Source organism: Hirundo rustica, chromosome 8, assembly GCF_015227805.2.
Source record: "Hirundo rustica isolate bHirRus1 chromosome 8, bHirRus1.pri.v3, whole genome shotgun sequence".
NCBI lineage: Eukaryota > Metazoa > Chordata > Aves > Passeriformes > Hirundinidae > Hirundo > Hirundo rustica.
This window is the reverse complement of record NC_053457.1, coordinates 15393165-15417674: the sequence shown is the minus strand read 5'-3', so window position 1 is coordinate 15417674 and position 24510 is coordinate 15393165. Positions and strand designations below refer to the sequence as shown.

Sequence of the window (24510 nt, the reverse complement as noted above, 5' to 3'; positions counted from 1 at the left end):
AAGAAAGTAGGGACATCCAAATCACTGCAAATCTCAACTTGGAGGGAAGCAAAGTGGGAGAACACGGACCCACTTGGCAGAGAAGTGATTTGGCACTCCTCAGTGTACCAAGCAGGGCCTTGCTATGAACAAGAGGAAGGAATTAGTAAGAGAGAAGTAATCGACAGCTCATAGCAAAAAGGACTTCAGAAGAGATCATTTCCCTTCCATTCTGGCTAGGCAAAACATCTTTCCCATTGCACCTCTCAAACCATCAGTCTGACATCCTTTGACCTACTTCAAAAACAAGCAACAGAGATGCTCCAGCTGCTGCATCACATGAGGTACTGGTGCTGTGTGTAGAAAACCAGGAAAACAAAACAGGAAGCGACAGAAGAGAGGATGCCTGGTTCTTCCTTCCTAGACTGACCTGAACAGAATCAAATATTCCACATGTTCCCACTTGACACTAAAGATCCTTCTACTATCGCTTTAAATAGTCAAGCAGCATTGGAGAAAGGCTGTGAATTCCATCTAGATTTTCTCCAACCTAATAGCTTTTTCCATATGCATTTTCAGAGTTTGTCAGCCAGACGCTCTCTACAGAGCTAGCAAGTTCAGGAGATATCACTCAGAACTTACTATAACTCACAGACGAACCATGGTACCAGCTAACTGAGCTAGCAAGACAAGCACACAAGGCAAAGCTCACTAAAGACAAATGCTCTTCAGAGCCAACATTATCCCAGGATTCTCACTCAAAACACCCGATAATGGATTCAAAAATGCTTTGGGGTCTTTCAGGAGCCACAGCCTCCTTTTCAAAGCACCTTAAAGTAGTCTGAAAAAACTGGTTTTTGTTCCTTTGGTACTTCTGAGCACCATCCATACCCGAGCACCCTCAGAAGTTTGGACAAGTGAGACTGAATTCAGTCTCGTGCGTCCCCTCCATAAGCAGACCTGCACCACTGACCCCATTAACCACTAGGAAAAGTAAGAGATGCAGTGACTCGCCCAAGGAAACCCCAAAAGGCAGTGTCTCTGCAGAGGATTCCCCATCGCACCCAGATGAAAGCAAGGGAATGAAATTAGCTAGGATGAAGTTCTGTGGGGGTTTTTTTTGTTGTTGTTGGTTTTTTTTTTTTTTTTTAGAAAGGAGAGGAAATGTTTGGAAAATTTCAGTGCGCAAAGGAGGGTATTTTGCAGGAAGGGAGATGATATCTATTTATTCTGGAGTACTGGAAATGAAAAAACAACATTTTGGAAGGAAGTTGAGGAAAGGAAAAATCTTAGATAAGGAGGAATGGGAAGGGTGGAGGAAGGGGTGGGAAAACGATGCTGTGAAGCACTGCACCCCTGGACTTACTGGCTGAGAAACAGAGAGAAAGCTGGGACTGCATGGACTCAGTCTGTGTTTTGCTCTCACTGTGCCTCCGTCCTTCAAGCACTGAGCTGGCGTCCCCGGTGGAGAGAGGGGGAGCTAGCACGGCAGGGAATTAAAACACAAACACAAACAAAACACGCAAGTTCAGTAAATAAAAAAAGAGAAAGGAAATAGGAGAACATTAAAGAAACCACAATGCTGGGCACAAAGCATGCAGGAGTATCCTCCAGGGCAAAGCCAAATAGACAGCTCTACAACACGAACCTGCTGTGCAATTTAGAATGACACAAGGGCAGGGGGCAGAGGAAGAACAACAACACACACTGCCTTTCGCCCCACCACAGTGGAAACAACATACCCCTGAGGCAACTGTCACTGATGGAGAGAGACAATGTCTCCTACAGCACAGCAGAGCTGATCTGTGTATCCTGGTGTCTACTTAAAACAAGAAGTTGGCAGAAGAACTGCACAAACACTTCCCTTTTTGGAGAGTCATGGCTATGCAGAACACTGAGAACTCCAACAGTCTCAAAACTTTTGGTCTACTTAGTTTTGCTCAAATGCTTGCTTATCTTAAAATGTGGAAAGGCAGGAATGGAAAAGGAACACTGGTGAACACAGCTACACTTAAAAGTGGAGGACTAAAATTACCAGAGCTGGCCACAGCACAAGCCACTACTGTGCAAACTCTTTCCCTCCCAATCACCATTCAAATGCTCCCTTCTATTAAAATCGTAACAAAATTTTCTAACCTCTGCCAAAAAAAACAGAACACAGTTTTGATCTGTAGCAACGTAGCCCTATACAACTCTATACATTGACCAGCTGCCTTCCTTCCTCCCCACCTTCTGTTCCAGCCCTAGACTTCTTTTCCTCGCAGCTTTTTATTCCTGACTTACAACACCCATTGGCTCATCTAGCTCAAACATGGGGCCTCTCCAAAATAAAAAGTGCACAGCAGACAAGGTTCTGGACAAATACCTATTCTGGTATGGCTATCCAGCAGAGATGATAGATCAAATTCATTACCACACTCTGAAACCCATCCAGCTCCCACCCCTCAAAGCCAGGTTCTTAAACCGTGGATTACCCTATGGCAAAAGGGTGGGAGCTAGAGCACTGTCCTGTAATGAGGTCAGGTCTTAGCTGAACCAAACTGTATTGCAGAGCTCATTCACTCACTGATGTGTTTCTGCTCCCTGTGATTCCTCAGAAGAGGAGCCAGCAGCTTGTGACAAGCCATGGGAAAAGCATCAGGAACTACCCCACTGACAGAGGTGACATTGCTGTTATATCACAGGGTCAGCACTGATTTTTCCCTGGATAAGTAACTCAGATGAACTGGAGGGAGAATGAGAATACCTCTGCCACAAAATGCAAGTTATTAACACATTTGTCTCAGAATGCAAACTACCTTCACCCATCCCAAACTTGCTTATTCAGGAAAATACACGTCCTTCATTAGGGAGGTTAGGGAAAAGATAGCTGCTCAAACAACAAGAGCAGATATGGAACTTGGAGCTCCTTCATTTAAAAGAATTTCACAAGCACAGAGTATTTATGATATGGTCACTGAAAGGCATGACATCTCTTCTCAGCCTCTCCCTCTACTGATATCTCAGTCAAGGACAACAGGCTGAGAATGAACTTCATCTTAGAAAAAAAATATAGACCCAAAGAGAAAAAATAACAAGGGAAGTCTTTGCAGGTCACAAAAGAGATTCCTAGAAAGGGGTGAAAAGGGAGACTGAGTAAGTAACAGAGAGGTTTCAACTCCCTGTAATCTACAGGGAAGCACAGAAACACAAGCAGAGACCAAACCTCAAGGGACTGGTAGGGATTTTCCACACCTAGAAATGGACTGGAGATGAACAGATTATGATATATGCAAGAAAAGAATTCCAACTCTGAGACAAAAACAAATCAGCTCAGTGTTTATATACCACAGAGGCCGAGTCAGACGGTTCCCCAATGCACAGTCCCACTGTGACAGGAATGACAACGTCATGGCGAATTTATGAACTGAGTCAGACACAGAAATCTGGGAAAGCTAGTTCAAGGCAGTGATTGAACCTCTAGAATCCCTTGCTTACACTTAACTGTATTAGAAATTACAGGCAAAATACCTACCTTTCAGATCCTCATCTTCAGTAGTGGTGTTACAGCTCTCTGTGGAACCCTGCACGGCAGAACAGAGCATTACCAGGCATCAGCAGTCGGGAGCATGAGCAAATAGTTTGATTTCTTTGTGAAGAAAGATGGGGAAAAGCACAAAAACGTTGGCAGGGATGGAAGGGAGCGGATGATACAAGGAAGATTTGTATGTAAGCAGGCCAAATACAAAGCATAATATAACAGCATCTCCGCTCAGCTTTTGCATGTTTGAGCCGTTAACCCAGAACTTTTACAAGTGTGGAAGTTACCAAACTCTGTCAAATGAAATCTAATGAGAGTTGCTTCTGTTTGGAAGAATAGCCACAAGAAGCTAGAGAAGGGCCCCTAGGCTTTCTCAGAGGAAGTGTCCATTTGCAGAAGAAAAAAAAAAAAAGCCTAAGTGCCTATATCTCCTCTTCCATCCCACAAACAAAAGAGAGTGGTGGTTATACACCACAATAAGGAAGATGTGTTAATATCTGAACAGTTGTCTTTACTCAGCCTGTTTGAGAGATCCACAACCTCCTAGTCTATTGTCAGCAGTACTCAGCAACACGCTACAAACCAGACATTGGAAAGGTAGAAACTGAATTAAGACACACGAAGACAAGAACAAGAGAGAAGCAGAGGTTTCTCTGGCAACACTCCCATCCCTTACCTTTATGCCATCTGTAGCATTATGGACAACAGTTGTTTGAGGCTCCTAGGAAAGGATGGAAGAATCATTAAACTCTAGTTCCGAAGCATTCTCTCATTTACCTTCACTCCCCAGCAAGTGGAGAAAAGGTGACTGACATTAAAAAAATGAAACCAAGTCACAAACTCCAAACAGCACACGTGTGCCTGCGTGCGTGCACACACACTTCCTGCACAGGTTTCATTAAGAGAGAGGCTGCACGAAAAGCTACAGTCACAAGGAGACAAAGCCCCCAGCTGCCCTGCAGCTGCCCCTGATTCCCAATTCGCTTCCAGTGAACCAGGCTGGCACTGACACCAGGGGGCAACCAAGGAGCCAGTCTGCATCCTCTGCAGCCCTTCATGAGGTAATGACCCCTCAGCAGCGTCCTCACTGGAAAATGCTTCAGAAGAGGAGAGAGGGAAGAAAGGATAATACCGGGCTGGGGCCTTTGTCTCCCCATTTTTTGGAAAGGTTGCTGGGTATTTTACCCTAAAAAAGGGACATTCATAATTTCCATAATAAAAAACAGATGAGCCAGACCACCTCAATGTCTCTCAGGGAGGAGTTGCTAAGAAAATGTGAAAAAAGGCACATTTTTCTAAAAGTCTCTGAAACGAGCTCCAATTTCAATAATAACCATATTTAATAATTTAGAAAGGCTTTCTCAATATCAAAAACATAACGAACAAAGCTAGTGAAAAGAAAGCGGAAAATTATGAAGTGTCCCAAGAATCCTTCATCCTACAACAAAAAAACCCAATACCAAATGCCACCCTCCCACACCCCAAAAATGCCAAATCCAGCTCTCCGGAGACAGACAACAAAGAGCAGCTACCAAGCCTACGGGTGCTAACTAGCTCCTGCACTCATCCCTTCATTACCAGGACAAGACTTCAGGACCCTGCACCATCTCCTCCCACTGCTGCCATTCTTGCTGGGTGGCTCAGCCAAGGCCATCAGGGACAATGCTGTACATCACCCATCTGCCTGATCTCCCACGGGAACGGAGGCAGGCCACACGCCCAAGCTGTGCCGCTCAATGTACTTGGCACTGGCACCGTACTGCCACTGTAGAGCCTGCACACAGGCCAAACAGAAAATGCCAGCCCAGCAAGTCAGTGGGCTGCAGGAGATCAGCCACTCAACTGAGCAGGCCAAACAGGCCAGCAAAGGATTCTTCTAAAAACCCTTTGTCTGCCCTTTCTTCTCTGGTGTCCTGAAGTCCATCCTCCATTTCCTGAGTGTTGGAGAGTGGATGGAGCTTGACATTCTCTTCTTTGAAACCATCCTCCCCAAAGCCAGCAGGAACAGTCGAAGGGGACACACAGGACTGTAGAGGGGTGGCACACGGGGAAGTCCAGGCAAGCTGCAATCCCCACACCCAACCACGGCTCTGCTCAGCACCCCCATCCCAAAGCCTGTGAGGCTGTGATCAGGCCCCACAGCAGCACAGGGACACAGACAGAAAGAAGCCAAAACATAAGCTGAAACAGAGTGGCACAAGCAACACTCGGGAAGGGGTTTGGGAGGAGAAGGGGAGAGGACAGAATCAAAATTAAACCAAACAGGAAAAAAAATAGCGGTTGGGGAAGATACCATGGACGTCTGCACTGGGGGTGTTTCTTTTGCAGTGCTTACTATACTGGTTTTGTTGTTGCTCTGTGGCTGAGACAGAAAAACATGGTTTTAGTTCCCCTGCTGGGCAGCAGAGGCAGCAAGAAAATGACAGTATTGCTACAACCCCAACCATCTCCTCAGACCCGACCCTCCCCACAGGCTCAATCACCAAGAAGAGGGAGGAAGGAGGAGTGCTGCCCGGGTTGCTGGACATCATCCTTCCCCCAGAGGCAATGGTAGTTGCAAGGGATGTACCAAAATCCAAATATGAATGAACTGCTAGAGCTATAAAGAAGGAAATCAGAAGGCAAATAGGCAGCAGCCCAAAGGGGTGAGGAGAATCCTGCAAGGAGCGCTAACAAAAAATATCTGGTGAAGGAAAATGAGAGATGGCAGGTGTCCTGAGAGAAAGAGACTACAGAAGTGAGGGACACAAAATAGTCATGGTTTCAAACGGGGCACAAATGGGAGTCAAGCCTGAGGTGCCCCAAATTCGTACAGAATCAGTTCTAGGTATGAGATAATGCTGAGAGTTCCAGGAAATCTATTGATCCAAGTAAAAGTGTGATCAGCCCTAGAAAAGGTAGAGAAAAGGTAATGTATGATATGTTGTGTCCCTGCTGTGACCTGAACAAAGAGACTTCAGGACCAAAATATTGAAAGGAATGAGATTGGGACATAAGGAAAAGGCCTTATAGTTCCACAAGTAGGAAGTTCTCTGGATGGTGCCCAGCAGCTTTTCATCTTTCCCCTCTTTGGACTCTCTTGTAGCTGTGGTAGAAGAATAAAATCTCCGTTTCCTGCAGTCATACAGAGCAACAATGAGGCCATCACCAGCTTGCTGAAAAGAATTATCCATCCCATTGAGTTGTGTACGTCAGGAATGAGCCAAGTCTATGTCTGTAGGAATCCAAACCTGTGTCTGTAAGTACAGAGTTCCTAGCCCACAAATCCAGCCCACGTGTGACCCCCACACCAGGCTACGTCTCTTTTGCTGCTAGATGCCAGCTAGGTCAAAATTGGCCCTGCAGGAGCCTCGCTCACACTCCTCAGTTTACAGATCAGGGCACCTGATGGGAGCCCACAGTAGAGTGCCCTTGTTGCAGCAGCTCTCTATCCCACTCAGGGAGTGCAAACTCGTACTGCAAAACATCAGGCCCTCATCACCACACCACAAACACCACAAAGAATGGAGAAGTCAAATGCTAAGCTGGAAAACATCTGCCAAAGGTATAATTATGTCAACCAGTGACAGATCTTATAAGACCGAGACTTAAACACCTACTGACAATTCGGGTTTTCTTCATAAGCAGTGTGTCTTGGCTTAACTATCCCTTTTGGAGAGGGAGAGAGGAGAAACAAAAGAGGAAGATGGAGCAGGTGGAGGGGAGAGGAAGTAGAAGAGAGAGAGGCAAGAATGAACTCTTTAGAGGTCCGTGGGGGAAAAAAAAGAACATACAGACTCAAACTTCAATCTAAGAAAGGAGAAATACCACAGAAATTATGGTTTGCTGCCTCTTTCTATCCATCCCTGCACTGTCCTAAGACTCCGGCCTTCCAAGAGTTTTGTTTTATTCATGTATTTCCAGCCTGATGGCAGAAGAGATGACAGGTCACTGTGGATGTCAAAGAGGCCCAGATCAACCTGAAAAAATTAATCCCAAGCTATTTTGCGGCACAAACACAATCAAACTTCTGACAATGGTCCACCTCTCCACACAGCACTGAGGCTCTTGTACTTCTTCAGAAACAGTGATCCTAACGCAGAGATAGATCTTCCAAACCTCTTCCAGTGAGAGGAATGTAACCTGTTTTTCTTAGTCCACTGGGATAAGAAGATAAAATTAGCATGAAAGAAGCTATACAAAAATAATTCCAGTGTTTTGGAAGGCTTTATAGCTAAGGCCAAATGAGGAAAAAAACAACCAACCAAAAAAAAAAACCCCAACCAACCAAAAAAACCAAACAACCCCAAAAAACATTCCCTCCCCCCCAAAAAAAAACTACCCAAAAAACCCCCCAGCCAAAACCTAAAGAAACATCCAGGAAGCCACTGTTCCAAAAAAACCCAAGTTGACAACAACCTGTTAGGAGTGTTATGTTGCCTTATAGAGTGCAAACCCCCACACACCAAGGTACACAGCCTGCCCTCCAGTCTGCACTGAGCACCCAGCTCACCCATGATATTCTTCCCCAGCCAGTGGGCTGAAGAAAACCAAGTATCATGTTTGCTACTCCAGAATTGGATAGCATTTTACTACAGGATAGTGTCCCAATGAAATTAGAGGCAGCTTAGCCTGCACATTTTTCACAGCTCTTTCTCAGGTGAAGGAAGGTATCTGACATATTGAGCTTCCTGCACACACTCATGTCATGTGGCCATCTAACCAACTGCTCTGCCCTGGAAAAAGCCAGCCTTCCCTTCCCAGAAGTGCAGGCAGCACAGCCAACTCTCACGCCTCCTTCGCCCCTGCTGCCAGCCAACATCAGTCACGGCCAGGGACCGAACCTTGGTAATTCTGTACAACTCAAGTTAAAAGAGGCCAATTCACCTAAAAAGGTGCTAGGCCTTTCTTAAGTTCTGAGACACGATTGGTTTTGGCACAGCAGCTGGCAACATTTCCTGAGCTGGACAAGAGACAGACAGACAGACACAAACAACACAGAGGGTGCAAGAGAAAGAAAACAGACCAGTGCTCATATCGTAGGGACACACACATGTAGCTGACTAAAAGAAAGTAACTACCAACACATGGGCTGTCTCTGGTCTTTCAGCCACTTCCACTGCTTCCATGTTTTCAGAGGCTGGTGACTGCATGGTCTACACATCCCAGCTGCTTTAAAACAATATGCAAAGGGAATTTAAATATTGCTGGCAGTGGGCAGAAAAGAAGGGCAAGAAAAGCACAGGGAACTTCTGCCCTGCATAAAAGCAGAGCTGGTGAAAAGTCAGTCACTCGCTTTAAAGCAGTGCTTTGGGATTACTTTGTTTGTGGTTTTCGTTTTTTTTTTACACACTTCTAAGGTGTCATTGAAGGAGGAAGAGGAGAAATATCTTCCAGGTAGTAATGCAAGAACAATTATTCTGCTTTCTTGGTACTGTAACATTCCCACCTCTATCTGAAATGGGAGAAATCTGTTATTTTTCTGTGCATAGGAGATAATATAATAACTAATTTTTGTACTTCAGTTACTGTTCATATCTCGGTGTCAAAGTGTGTCATTAGGCTGTGTATGACTTCTGACAATATGACACTGGCCAATTTCCTCTTTGGACCCTTGGGAGTGGATTTGACTACTTTTTTGACAAATTCTATAAATGTCAAACACCTTGATGGATGAAAAAGGAAATGAACAGGACAGGGGAGGCAGTTACTGAGTATTTGGGCATGCTGGGATACATAAATGAGATCAGGACAAAAGGATGTTTTGGGTTATAAAGGCTCTGACAAACCTTTTCAGTAAGTCTGCTAAAAAAAGAAGTGACCGGCAGCTCTGAGCTGCCCAGTGGTGCTGTGCCCACACATTTCATCTGAACAGTGGAGCCCCATCAGTCTCTGCCACATTTGGAGTGACTCCCAGTTTGTTCTACACTGCAAGGCTCTTATCAAGGATGACAGCACCTGTTCCTCTTTTTGGCACCTCTGCAACAGAATGACAAAGCCTCACGTCCAGGCAAGGCACACACCTGCTCTGCTGAGCCCAAGAGAACCACTGTCTTTTTTTGTTTCACACTCAGAGCAGGCGAAGTCAAACTGCATTGCCAGCAGTTGGGTTTTCTGCACAAAACGGGAGCTGTATGTGGCCAGAGGATCACAGAGCCCTTTTTGTGAGGACATGGACCCTTGAGTGCACACTGATGCCCCCTGCCACCCCCCTGCACGGACATGCTATGTAGGGTGATGAGCACAAGCCGAGCGTGCATGGCATGGAAAATGGCGGAGGCGTGAATCGCAGGCAGCTTACGGGAGGTGCTCACCATCAAATGCACACTGGAGCTCGACTTCCTTTTCTGGACACATCATTGAGAGAGGGAAAGAGAAGGGAAGAGAGGAGATGAGAAGAAAAGCACAGAAACTATTCACACATTAGTGTGCCAGCAAGGGCCCCCCTGCCAATAATGCTCCCCCGAGGCAGGTATAAGCAGCAGCAGAAATGCACAGACACAGAAAAAAGGGAGAGAGAGAGAAGTCACCATTAAAGCACACGACTACACACCAGAGAAAAGGGCAGGGCTGAAGACCCCCATCCCCTCAAACACCGAGGTCAGCATATAGGTGCCCCCCACACTGATATAAGGAGAGAAGAAGAGAGAGCAATATATATATGCACAAGATGTGGGATACAAGGGGGTGTCTCTCTGTGCTCTCCCACCTCAGAAAATGGGGCAGCTTCCCCAGCCAAACTGAAGAGGTAGGCACAAACCCCCCATGTGTCCACATTTGGAGGATGCACAGGTGTGTTTGCAACTCAAATTAGAGGGTAGGGAGGAGGCCACAACAGAAGGCACACGCAGGGGCTCAAGAAAGAAGAGGGAACTTGTGTGCATAGCATGGGGAGGAGAAAGGCTCCCTCACACAGGATTTGGGGTTGATTGCAGAGGCAAGGTGCACTAATGCTCAAACAAGAAAGACAGAAGCACTCAACAGCCAGAACACTTTGCGCTCTCAGATACTGGGAGGAGAACAGACAGGTTCAAACTACTCAACCTTCTTGGATTCTACTCTTGTTCAATGGCATCTTCAGTCATCTTCAAAGATGCCTTCACACCAAACTGCACTCTCCAGTAAATGCACTTCCCGGATCTTTCACTAAACTCAGTGTCATCCAGTTCATGCTGAGCCTGGCAGGTCTTTTGCCATTACAATGCTACACCTTCCCCTTGCTTCTCCACGTTCATTTTCCATCCGCTCTTCTCCATTGGTACTATCTAGGTTATTTCTCTGCTGCTTACTGCAGTCTAACCCACAGAGTGGCGTAGGACAGCACACCTCAGGTCAGTCAAAGCCCACTGGTGTGGGCTCAGTTCTGCAGCTCTGGACTCGTGCACACTACCACAGCACCCCCTGGAGCAGCCCCTGAACACAGAACAGGCCACGGAGTTGTAGCTCCCCTGTTCATACACTTACTGAGCCTTCAGAGCTCTTACCTTGAACATTGCCATCATCCCTGCTATCCTCACATCAGAGCTCAAGCACATACACAGACTGGCACGTCCTTGAAAGCAGAAGTGCCCATGTTCACCTCATACCCAGAAACACATTCCTGATCACACCATACGGTCCACAGTCACATAGCCAGTGCGTGAACAGACTCAAACTAGCAAAGCTTCTGCCTCATCTGATCTTTAATTCCAGTACAGACAGACTCTGATCTGTCACAAACCCAGCATTTGGCACACGAATCTTCCACTTCACGGAGGCACAACCCTTGCCTCCTTGGGCTTGCCATTACATGGTTTATAGACTTACGTTTCCTCTCATTTCTTTCAGGACAATTTAGCTTCTCCATAGGCTTTTCCTCAAGCTAGAGCTAAAATATCATGTACTACTAGTGCATGAATATAATGCTTAGACTGCCATCAACCCAGAGAAAGCCTCGTACCCCATCACAACAGGGAATTTTTAACTGGGAAAAATGGAAATTCACACCAATGAAAAACTTCAGTTTTTACTTTTAATGTACCCTGTAAGTTGCAGCAGACAAAAAGAGACTATATGGATATTGAGGTAAACCTGTCTCTAAGAAAGACAGTCTCATTTGAAATTCATACAGACTTCCAGTAAGTTACAAAAGAAAAAAGGGACAGAAAATGTTAAGATATAAGCAACGAAGCCATGCGGAAAACAAACACCCTCCTACACAGAGGCATGAGTAACAATGACACAGGAGGAAACAGAACCCTCTGCAGATCAGAACTTAATTAGAGTACAAGCTAAATTTAAAACAGCATCAGCCTATTACAGGGCATGATGTAGTGTAGAAATCCCAGAAAGCACATTATTACTGGCTGCTATAATAACACGGGGAAGAAAAGCTAGGTTGGCAGTAGGAAAGGGGTGGGGAGTGAGGTCTGTGTTATGACCAGAGCATCAAAGTACTACTGAAACATCAGACAGGTTAGAAAATGCCAACAGGAGGCACTGGCAGTAAGTGCTAAAGCACCAAAACTTATTAAGTCAAATCACATACAAAGAAGTTACTAAAACCAGATCAATTTCCCAATACATCTTAACAGCTGCATCAGGACCATCTATTGTAACCTTCCCAAGGTGACTAGCTGAGTGAGCAAAGTTTTTTGTTCTTCTTGTAATGTGACTGCCACTTAGCAAAGTAAATAAGAGAACAGAAGTTTAGTTATAGCGTTCTCTTTCCCTTCCAGAACACAGATACATCTCTAAGAACTACTAGGCAGTGCAGAGATGTCCCAGGGAATGAAAAAAATTGTGAAAGGCAGACACAGCCTATGGTAAAGTATCTCACTGACCACTTTAAGGGTTTACCTACACCTGAGTGACAAAACATTCTCCCAAAACAGTGCAGGTAACAAACCTAGGGATGAATGTTTGTTACAGTTCCATTTTTATTATGTGTGTGAATTTTAGGTGTTCATCTGAAAAGAGGAGCAGATTCTCTACAGTGAAACTTAAGGAAGAGACTTGCTTTAGGTAACAATCAAGAGAAGTCAGATGACAGAAGACAATCTGAAGAATCACTGTCTCTTCAGGATGCCAGAAATACTAGAAATGGTGAGTGCAAATCGTTCCAGAACACATACTAAAACATACTACAAGAAGCAGAGTGATTCCAAGCAAGGTCTCATTCATGGTCCTGGGAACTTAACGTGACTATTTTTTTTTAATGACAGCTTTTTGTGTTTCTATCTTCTACATGCAGCTCTCCCCCAGCATGATACTGACAGTATTTATGTCAGACTATCACGCTTGCAGCAACTCGTATTCCTATGGAGAGTATAGTCATTTCAGAACTTAAGGTAGGAAAAAAATGTTGAACTAAAAGCAGGCCATCATAGTATGTCATAGAAAGTCATCTTGAACCAGTACATTTGACATCCTATTTCTACTTCTGCTTTAGCCCTTTTGTGTGATGCTGAGCAAATAATTTAATCTTTGTCAAGCCATATTCTCTCTTGCCCTTTTGTCAGCTTGTCTATTTAAACTGCAAGCTCAGAGGCAGGAATTTTCTCCTCAGCCACCACTAGCTAAGCACACTGGACCCTCGATCTCGGTGTTTCTAGGCATTACAATGCAGTGAAAAACTGAATGCATCAAAGGTGGATACAATATGCTACTGGATGTCAGCACTTAAACAGAGCTGAAGCACTCCCCAGGTATCTTGCACAACACAGCTCAGCACAGAACTCTGCTGTTCAGATGAACTTGGGTTCTCCCCGTTTAGCTTTACCATAAACAATCTTTAAACAGTATGGCTTTAAGATTATAACAAGTCCAGATGCAGAGATAGGAGCTGTAACTCCTGTTGATCATTGTGTGAATGCTACTTGATCCTTGCAGATTTCTTAAGTTGCTTCACCTTGCCACTGTGCCTTCTCTGTTTAAGGCATGCTTTCACCAACTGCTTCCCAGCAGCCAGGCCAGTTCCCAGAGCATCCTTTACTTTACCCCACATACTCTTTACTGGGCAAAGGGCAGGGAAAGCTGGTACACATCAGGCATACAATGTACACTTACTGCAATATTCCTTACAAACAGTAGAACAAATGCTATTTGGTACCTCTTTGCAGTTATGTAAAATACAGGGCAGATTCTAGAACATTAACCTTGTTAAACAAAATAAATGGATTTTTCCTCTTTCAGCTGAGTTCTCCTTTCAGCTGTGCTATCCAGCTTTTACTGGAAAGAAAACAGAGTGCATGTGGCAGAAAGACAAGGTAGAAAATCAACAGACTTGGCAAGTGAATGCTGTTAAAATCTCCTGCATCCCACAGCATACTCCACAATTTACTATCTACATAGTGTTACAGTGGGCCTGAGGAACATTATTGATATAATTTTGTAAATCCTAGTCACAAACCCAAGTGGTCAGAAGTAAACAAGAAAGAAAAAAAGAAACTGACAAAGAGCTTAGAGAAGGACCAATTTAAAAATAATAACAATTACATGCTTAACTGAAAATAACACTTTGTGCATTAAAAATTTCTGATTATAGAAATGAGTCTTACAGGACCTGCTAGAACTGGAAACACAAACAGCCTCTCACACCAGCAGGAAGTGAAATACCCCTTTGGAAAAAACGGAACATGACTCTTTGAAGTACTACCCAGAGACCAAAAAAAAAAATCAGCAGGAGTACTGTAACACTAACTACAGGGAGCCCAGACCCTGACAAGCATAGAGGAAGGACACTCAGCATAAAGTGTCCTTAATCCTCACCCAGGTGTTTGCCCCAGCCCACTCCTTAACCCCTCTCTCACCTTGCAGTAGATGGCAACTCCAAATTACAGTCAGAAAGGGGAACAAGAAAGAAAATAAATTTGATTTGAAATCATCTAAAGCAAATTTTAAAATGGTAGACGCACAATGTTGCTCATAAATTTAGAATCTTAAAAAAATACCTGGGACCTACAGTGATGCCCACAAGATATGTGGTATCTTACAGGGGCTCTGCAACTCGTCAGTCAGTATCTTCTAGCCTCACTTTCTGGATTTGAAAGCAGAAAACCATATTCCTTGGGGATAAAACTTGGGCCTTCCTGCTGCTACAGCTTGGATCCAAATTCTGCTTGAAGAAAGTGAGTGCAGCACTACAAAGCTTTGGTGAGCAGGCAGAATTTAAGATTCAAGGCAGTTTAAATCATTCATTATTTAAGATAATGGAAAAGTTCTCAAGTGCCAAGCTGATGAAATATCTACCAATTAGCAGAATTAGTACTTGAAATAGAAGCAACAGTGCAAAATGAAAACCAGGAATGCTTCAAATAAAATTTGGAAAGGAATTTGCTAGAGGGGAGGGTCACAGCCATGGAAATTTATCGAAACAACCCGAGTGTGGACAGACTGGTATTGAAATTTAAAAAAAAAAAAAAAAAGTCTCTTTCTTGTTGTCCCTTCCTGATTTAAGCTTTTCCCACTGCCTTCCAAAATAGTCTCTGATCCAAGTAAAATGCATGCACCCTCATTGCTGTAGTGCTAAACTTTCTTCAGTGAAGGATTTGAGCTTAATGCTAGAGAAACAAAAATCGTGCATTTTTTTTTGGATCAGCTCAACACAACTCATGCTAGATGCTCATATCACCGCATATGACTATTAAATCATTCCTCTTTCATTTATGCTGTCAGCAAGTACATGCTGAACCTTGCATCAGAAATTCACCAACTCACTTTTTTACACAGTTATTGGGAATAAAGCATGAGAAAGATGTGTACGTCTCACTCAAGCTTGTGTAATACTATGTCATAGAAATTTCTGCTATCCTTGTCAAACAATGCAGAATTCTAGCACAGACAGCTCTGAATACCAACCAGAAAAAGGGGAAAGTTATCTTCAGCAGAAAGTAAATTAATACAAACTGCTGGTGCTTTTCTCAATGTCTTTAAAGCCATTAAGTTTTACACTGGTGTAATAATCTATTTGTGGAAGAAATACTCTTTCCATTCTTATCTACTTTGTGGATATCTGTGACAACAGTCTTACGGTGCATAAGTCACCCTGGATCAGATAAAAACCATGAAGAAACTGAAACATATTATTTTCTTTCAAATCTCCATAAAGAGTTTATTTCCAAGAAGGTTGCAAAAGACAAACAAACAGAAAACTCAACATTCAAACCGGTCTTCTTATCTGGAGGAAACATGAGAAACAGCTTAACCAGATAGCATGTGGTCAGCAGCAGACTGCGGTTAAAACTACAGCATGCAGTGCTTGTTCTAAACCTACATCTGACGTAGAATAATTTATATAGGAAGTGGGAGTGAAAAGGATACCACAAGGCTGAAAATCTGGTTGGTGTTCAAGGCGCGGTATTTGTGCTCTGCACTACTGCAGTGGGCAGAAAATCATCGTTTGCCACAAGTAAGACCAGATGTTCTTACCTCAACCAGACACTGCCACAAGTTGTTTGTCAGAACTGTACAGGGTGAGAAAGTGAGTGGAGCTAAAATGACACGTTTCCTGCATAAGGAGCAACACATGACAGGTATGCTGGTCACGACGGTGAGGCCACCAGCCAGACAGTGACCTGTGCAAAGACTGTCCCCAGCAGCCAATGGGCCAGTACTGCTCCAACAAGCAAATGGGCACGGTAAAAGTCATCACTCCTAATGGGATGCAGCACCCATTACAGTAGGACAAGGAAAGAGGTAAGTATGTAGACACAGAAATCCTACCACAGAAGTGTTAAGGATGTCCTACAAACACACAGAGACCATTATGCACTCTCTATCTTGTCCAAGCTTAGCACTGGGGGAAAACAACTTGTACTTCTAAAAGTCTGCATTACTGAGCAGAAGAGTAACACAAAACAGGAGCTTTAATAAGAAATACATTATTTATTTCGGAGTTTTAACACTTACAGAAATGAGGACTCAAAATCCACATCTGAAGATAGACAGCGTTTAGAGAAAATGGGAAGCTTGAACACCTCACCTGGGGGCCCTCAGCCCAGGGTGAACATGAGCAATGCACCTCCTGGACAGCACTGGAGGTCATACTGCAAAGCCAGTCTGCTGTAACACTTAGGAGGGTGGAAGCTGCATGCAGACTCTTGACTGCAGGTCTCCAGTCCTGCAGAAGCAGCGGTTTCCAGAGGACAATCTCATTCACCATGAACAGAGAATGCTATACTCTCTAATGTACCTTCCACTTTATCAAAGCATTCAATTACACGTACAAGGAACAACACATACCGCAAAGGGCTGAAGAAAAGTAAATCCAGAATTCTTTTCACAGAGGAAGACATCACGTACTCCATGAACCAAACACCACAAGCTTTCTATGGAGCTGCAAGGTTCTAACCTACAGGGTCTCCTTGTAACTACATTACTAGGAAGTTGTGCCTCAAGATTTATGTGTACATCCTTTGCTCATTTTTTGAATATTTTAACCCAAGATGTGGCACTTCCTGAAAGCTTGTTAGAAATCAAGAATCCTAAGAAGAAAGCCTTTTTTTTTTTTTTCTAGATAGGTAACAAAACAATGTAGATGTGTTGATACCTACTGTTTTTTCAATTACTTCTCCCCTGCCCTGTTGGGATTTTGAAACAAGCACCTGTTGGTTCTCATTTCACAACATTTGGGATAATCCATTCTTATTCCATTGGAATTCTACTGTAATGTCTTAAATATCAACAGATGCAACGACTCTTAACACGCTTGCTGCACTGGTGTGCATGTGTTCAATGCATGTTTCTACAAGAGGCAGGCTGGTGCAATGGCCAAAAGCTCACTCTTGCAGGCACATTTCAAAGACAAGAATCCTAGGGCAGGAACAGCATTTTAACAGAGCACTTTGATCAAGAAATAAACAAACCCCAGAACTTGGATGTCAATAGGGCAGAATACTGCAGAACTGTAAGAATGCGTGTATATTTTATTATGTTTTATTAGAGCAGTCCCTAAAACAAACACAACTCTTCTGAAAACATCTTTTTCCAGAAGCCTGCTTGTAGTGTGAGCCCTCTGGGAACAAAGCCTCATTAAAACAGAAAAGGGCTCAGAGAGCAGGAGAGAACAAGTGTGCTGTCAGCCCCACAGCATGGGGAGAATGAAGACTGCCCACGGTGCTAAACCAGGAGATGAACCGTTCCACCAAACCGCTGTGGAGAAAGGTTTGGACTTCAAAGGAAAATGCAAGCAAATAAACCCAACTCTTCTTTTCCATGTGGAGGACAAATATCCTTCAGAACAGTCAGGGGAGGACCATGCTCTAGCCTGTAATTGTTTCTCCTCCGGTTACAGATGGTAAAGGGCTGCTGCCTGCAACAACAGAGCCTTGGCAAGGGCCTGTGTGACCTCCAGAATTAAATGATGACTGTGCAACACAAAGAGTGACATTGAAGTGGGGAAAAATAATTCCCTTCAGAAGGGAACAGGAGAGTGCCTCAACTTCAGGCACATGAACTGAACTTTTAACAATCCTCAGTTTCTGTTCTGTCCAAACACGAACATTTGGAGGCTCCTCCTTCCCCACCCTTCTTCCCAGTTCAACCTTCAGCATCTGTCCAAGTGAGTAGACCAAGAAACTTTCATGGGGTCTGCTGGGTATATCATCAGTCACTCACAATTGCTCTGTGCAATTTTCACAGTCAGAAGCACTGAAGAGAACAGGCTAGTCAGAGACGTGTCACAACTGAGCAAGTCCTTGGTCTTTCTAATCCAGTTATCCATACATCACAGAAAGGGGAAAAGGAATTCCTGCTGCTGCAACAGTGCATTTAACTAGTAAGGAACAGCAAGATCCCACCCAGGGTTCCATAACAAGACACTGATTATAACAACCCCAGCCACAGGACAGGGCTGTGGTTTTACTCTGGAAGGGGACAGGCACTAGAGAGAGTGCCTGCCTTCTGTTCAGATGGTGGGAGAGAGTGAAATGGCAAAGCGAGAACTTACCTTCACTCCATCTGACTTCTTGTTCAGCAGGCTTTTGGCAGCTGTGGAGAGAAGCAGAATTGGTCAGATTTTGGTTTCAAGACTATCTTGCTCTCTCACTCTCTCTCCCACACTTCCCTCAAAAACGCACAAAACTTCAGAAGGACAACCATTCTGCTAATTCCCCTCTAGCAGCAAGAGACCTGAAAAACAGGACAACTCACTCATCAAATTCATCCTGATAGCAGAGGGTCATCTATCCTATCTATTGTTCACCTATTCACACAAAATACTACCTACCACTTTCACCACCTCAAGAACAAGTCTGAAATGGTAATTTAGAGCTTTTATGTCAATCCTCCACTCACACAGTGACCCCATCCAGAAGTGCCAGCAGTTATAGGAGAAAAAGCTTAAGAAACCTGTCTGATTTTGCAACAGGATAAAGACTGCACCTGTAAGTGCAGCCATTCACATGACAGACAGTTTATAAAGGGGGTGCTGATAACACAGAAGCCTTCTAATTACTGTTAGCCAGTTTCTCTGGGGATAGCTAGATAGCTAAAAGAAAGGGACTGAAAAAGTGCAAAAGGCAGCATCTGAAAACTGTTAAAAAAAGGAAGAATGACAAAAGAGACAGGGAACTAGGCTGAATTTCTTCATTGAAAGACAGAGGTGCTCTGCTGTGCTCAAGCTGAACAACTGGCACTACAATGAAACTGAGAGAATCATAAGCACACACACACAGAGTTCACAACAAATGCCTGGCAGAAGGCACGCTTGGGAGTGATGAAGGAGCTGCTCCACCTAGTACAGAAAAGTGGTGCATTAACAGCCAGTGTCAACAGCAAGACCCCACCTACAACTTCAACACATATAAACCATTTCTTGCCTGCTTATGAAGAATGCATTCAGTTGTATCAACTTCTGTAAACAGCATGAGAGACAACTACTGTGCCAACACATGCTATGGCTCTCCTAAGCAGCTGCTGGGAACCTTGTGGGTCTGGGCACCTGTGTTTTAGGTGCAGCAAAGATGAGGCCTAGAGAAAAGGCAAGTCCTAAGACATTGCTCCCATGACTGTTGAAATGATCCATTCCTAAAGACACACTGACCAATTTGCACAGTGCTCAGTCTCTCTAGAAGCAGCAACATTAGGCAAAAAAGGTGTTTGCAACACGAAAGCAAGTGTTCAAATTTTATGTCAACCATTTTTCACCCTGCCTTCCCTACAAGACCTTACAGACATGGATTAACTACACAGTATTAGCTGAGTTGGTGCAAATGACTACAGCATCTCCCCCAATGAAGAGGTGGCACCCTATATAAGCTTACTAGAATCTTTAAATTTGTTTCCTAATTCTACTCTCTAATACAAGTATAAAGCTAGATTACAATTTTGTTTCCATTCCAGCTCTCACAAGAGAGAACAAATGTTCTGCAAGAACACTGGAAGAACTTCACACAGAGGTCTTCTGAATATGGTGTGTCAAAACACAGTGTTCCAAGGTGCACACATGAAGGTGGGCAAAGCAACTCATCTGCCCTGCAACAGTCTCTTTCCTGAGTGTACACATATTGAAGCGTTGCAAGACTGCAAGACAAATAAGTTCTTGCTGCCTTCAAGTCATGACAAAGCCTAGCTTGATTCTACACGCAAGTGAGGAGGAGAACAATGTGACTGTGGGGTCAAAAGGGCTCCAGCAATTCATACCACGCATGCATCAAGGCATCTCACACAACTGCTGAAAACAAGAAACTGTTACAGCCTTACAACACTTCAGAAGGCGTAAAGGATTCTGCAACTTAACAAATATGCCAAATGGGACATCCTTGAAGTGCAAAAACCCCCCCCAACCCAAAAGCACCACCAGAGAAACGAAATAGTACCACCATATGTTCTGGGAACATCCCAGAGACAAGTAGGGAACCAATATTTTTCACACTTTCTGCAGTTTTCCCACAACCTCACTTTTGTCTTTGTGGACAGAAGACAGCCAGAATCATATTCCACACCATTGAAGCAAATTCAGCTGAGAGCTCTGCAGCGCCCAGCACTATGCCATGTTGATCCGTGTTCCCTGGTGCAGCCTGCCCATCTGCCTCCCTCCCTGCTGGTGCCTCTGCACGGCATACACTGCTCTCCCACAGGCCTGAGAGCAGCCCAGGACTGTAGAAACTTGCTCTGTGGTGTATTTGGTTCGTGCATCACACCGTGGTTCATAAAGAGAGCTGGAGAGCCCACGAAATGCATTTACACACAAAGATGACTCAGACACCTCAGACAACAGGGATGCACGCAGGGCTACCCACAGATCAACCTGTGCAAGTTACAAGACAGAAATAAAAGAGGGTGCAAGAGGAATTTCTGCACAAGCAACAGATGAGACTTCCTGGAACAAAAATCCTTTTAGAAGAGAGGCAGATTAGCAAAGAGACAGCAGGAGGGGGAAAATCCAAAGAAAAATGCAGGCAGATTCTTTACTGTTCCTGAAACGGTCTTGTACCAATGCTCTTTGGTTTTCCAGGCACGAGATGCTAGTATTAATTTTTTTCTCTTTCCCATTTCCTCTACATGTTAAAAGGATTAAATTCCCTCTTCTCTTAACTTCTAGAAGTTAAGACTTCTTCTAGAATAAAGAAACACGAATGCACATGCTGCTAACCCAGTAATTTAAAAACACAATTCTGTTGCTGGCTTAACAAGACACTCTTCAGTTAATCTCTGAAGAGGAACACAAAAGGCCTCTCCTGCACATACCCTCCCTCTTTCCACATTTCTCAGTTTTGGCCTCCATAGTAAACAGCCTGGGCTCTGGACCATGCTCCTGGCAGAAGCACAAATCCCTAATGCTGAACTCATCAGCAATAAACACCAGACACTCTGGATGTACCAGAGCCAAGGGGCGACTGAAGAGGAAATACTCACTCCAAAGAGAGCCAAGGATAGTGCCCTCCCCACTGCCAGCCACACTCCTCTTCCAGAGAGAGCAACCCTTCATCCAGCCTGTCCCTGGGTTTGCCCTGTCCTCAGCTGCCAAAACTCAGTCACATTTCTCACTTCAGTTAAGCTTCCAGAGAGTTCTTTTTTGGGATGCAGGAAGAATGCTGAGGCTGCTTTTATTAAGTCTGTCTAAGTCATGATGCCAGTTTAACAAACAAGCCAAGTTCTGGTTTCCAAACACAAGCATTTATACCTGAAGAATTCTGGACTTTACTGAGACTTGATAAAACAAAAATTGTAACATACTAACACACACTTCCTAATGACACAGAGTTGCAGCTTGTCATTCCCATACTCTCAATTCAAAGAAAGTCATATTAACTATTTCCCAACTCCATGTCATTTCTGGGGTCACCACAAAGGAGCCAACAGTCAGTGTACAGTCACAAGAGGCACTCCTGGCTACCATCACACACAATGCCCATGCATGCAGTGTAACTCCAAGAATACCTATTCATCAGGAGCAAACACCACAATAAAAAGTATTCACAGAGCTTTCCTGAATTTTAGAGAGAAGAAGGTAGAAGAAATTATTCTATTACATCCACTTTTGATGATAAATTAGGCTCTCTGGCTATAGTGATCAACACTTAAATGCAGTCATGAAATCCGTATCGCTCTAGGAAGTTGCAAATGGAAGTTACTAACTGAAATCCACTACTTCAGCAGGTCTACACTGTAGTAGTTGAGCACCATTCACTAAAATTTAAGAGATTTAGTAGATACAGAGAAAACACTCAAAAACCCCTTAATTTTTCATTCAATGTGACTTCATCTCTTGCTTGGGAAATGTGATTTCTAGTCATGTTACACTTATTTAGTCAAAACTCTATGAATACCTTAATAACTTTTTCCCCCTACATATTTCCATACCTTTAGATTTCTACCAGGAGATACAAATTTCTGAATCAATATCAATACCTAACATAACACAGTAGAAACTTTACATGTATTACTCATCTCAGTTAAAGAAAAGAACTCAAATTTCAATATGAGTATAAATATATATGTATATGAACATACACACACACAAAATAGCAAAAATTCAGTTTCACACTTCTGGAAGGGAGGTACAACAAGACAGCAAAATATTTCAGTACCACTTCAGTATTTGCATCATTTCCTCCTCCTTGCTCTTTAGTCAGCTAAAAATGTCTCTGTACAGGTTACACTAAACATGCTCAGGCGTATTAAGGCCTTCTTTACTTAGTTTGAAAGTACTCTGCTCCTTGAATCTGCCTCCAGCCTCTCTCAACCTCACCTGTTTAGCCAAAAACCCAAACCTGCACATTGGAGTGTTAATAAGGATCTGTAGAGACATGTAACAAATTCCAGTCATTGTCACACTCTGCCACAATAGCTCCTTCACAAAACTGACTTCAGCAAGCAGTGACAACAACCCAGAAAAAAGCTCAGCATCGGTTAAAAATAGAGGATTCAGGCATAAGGCTTAATCACCTGCAATGTCTGCCTTAGGATCAATTTTGAACCCAGAACTTGTGCTGAACCACATGATAGCAGTGAATTTCACAGAGTGAAAGCTTGTTGAAGAGCTCCCCAAATTAACAGCGCCAATCCACTTAGGAAAACAGCTCTGAGAATTTCACACAGGCCATTTGTAAGTTGTGCATAAAAATCAGCTTATGAAAAAAGACACTTCTTTATTTTATTTTAAAAAGGATTTATTTAGTTTATTAAAAAAAGGATTTTGTGAAGATGCCTGCTCCTAAGATGAAAACCAGTTTCTTCCATCCTTTCACTCAGTTTATAGCAAGCTTATTTACAGAGTTTTATCTACATAAGTGAGTCCAGGCACCCTTAAAAATTACAGGAATCTCTAAAAACCTTGCCAACTCTCTTCTAGTAATAAATGAACATTTACTTCTCAGAAGATGATTTAGGAGTTTCTTGCGTATGATCTAATCAGTTGATTTACCTGAGTGCACTCCTGCATTCTGTAAGTGAATGCAGATCAGATCAGTGTTTGCTTGGATCATCTGAACATCTGAGCCCCAAGTGAACACCCAAATAATCCAACGTATCCCCTGGTGTGACCCTAACAATCCTGCAGCAAGACTTCGATTGCATTGCTCTCTCTTGCAGCTGAATTAACCTACCAGAGTGTGGAGAGAAGCTAGAAATCCCTTATTGTAACTTCCTGACTTACACTGAAAGGACTGCAACTGTACCTGCTTTTAAAAAATAGCCTACAGCTGGCCTGAGATGCAATCTTCTAAAAAGAACACAAACAGCCAGTATTACATGGCTGAATATATCATAACTGGGGAAAGAAACCATATGTCCTTTAACTTAACTGGCCTGGGGTACAAGGCACATAGCAACAACAGATCACTCATAAAAGAACAGAAACTTCTTTGGATTTTTTTTTTTTTTTTTTTTTTTTTTTTTTTTTTTTTTTTTTTTTTTTTTTTTTCCCTTTATAAAAAGGAAGATTTTTTTGATGGGCGAAAAAGAGAGCACTGCTACAGATTCTTTAGGAATACAATTTGTCACAGGCCTACACAGTGAAGGAACTCCCTATTACAAAATGTGCCACAGGAGATAGTAATGACCAGAAGATTAAAGGAGTCTTCTCATATTACCTGCAGATAGTACAATTGTGCCTAATTAATTGATACTGGGGTCACGTGAGCCCTCATCTTCCTCTTTGTTCAAAACATCTGTGAAAGAAGCTTTTAGGAGATCTCATCCCCAGGCAGGAAGAAGCTTCTCTCTTCATAAATCTATTTCCTTGTCTGCTGGGAATGGGACTTCTAAAAACCCACAAAATAGTGTCACCCAATCCAAGAAAATAAAATCCCCTTAAGAGCTTTAGGGAAAGAAACAAATATTTTTGCAGAACTCTTCAAGGGCGGTTAGACTCCTGTCATTGTAAGAAAAGTCTTAGTTTTACCCAAAGTACCCACACAAACCTTTTAACTTATTACTTCCAGTTAGCATGCATTTATTCTTTAATTCCAGCAGATGTATCTACTTCAACTGCAGCCAACTAGAAAATCTAAGTAAATTAAAAAATAATTACAATTTTTAAAAAGTCAAGCTCATATTACACTGCAAAGAAAACACGAGTAGATGATCTCACCCCTCTAAAAACACATCAA

At 43.3% G+C, this 24510-nt stretch overlaps 1 protein-coding gene across 12 annotated transcripts in view; it reads right to left on the bottom strand.

Moving 5' to 3' along the window:
- CAMK2G (calcium/calmodulin dependent protein kinase II gamma) overlaps positions 1-24510 on the bottom strand; it is a 119422-nt gene that overhangs the window by 10357 nt on the left and 84555 nt on the right. For 2 of the 12 annotated variants that reach the window (XM_040070716.2, XM_040070721.2), the window contains exons 13-17: positions 18405-18445; positions 5793-5861; positions 4176-4220; positions 3494-3542; positions 1346-1459 (exon numbers count right to left, since the gene is read on the bottom strand). In XM_040070716.2, coding sequence (XP_039926650.1) covers positions 1346-1459; positions 3494-3542; positions 4176-4220; positions 5793-5861; positions 18405-18445 — 318 coding nt within the window. Of the gene's footprint in view, positions 1-1345; positions 1460-3493; positions 3543-4175; positions 4221-5792; positions 5862-9792; positions 9826-18404; positions 18446-24510 lie in introns of all 12 variants that reach the window. The other 10 variants (XM_040070717.2, XM_040070722.2, XM_040070719.2 and 7 more) reach the window with 8 other exon arrangements.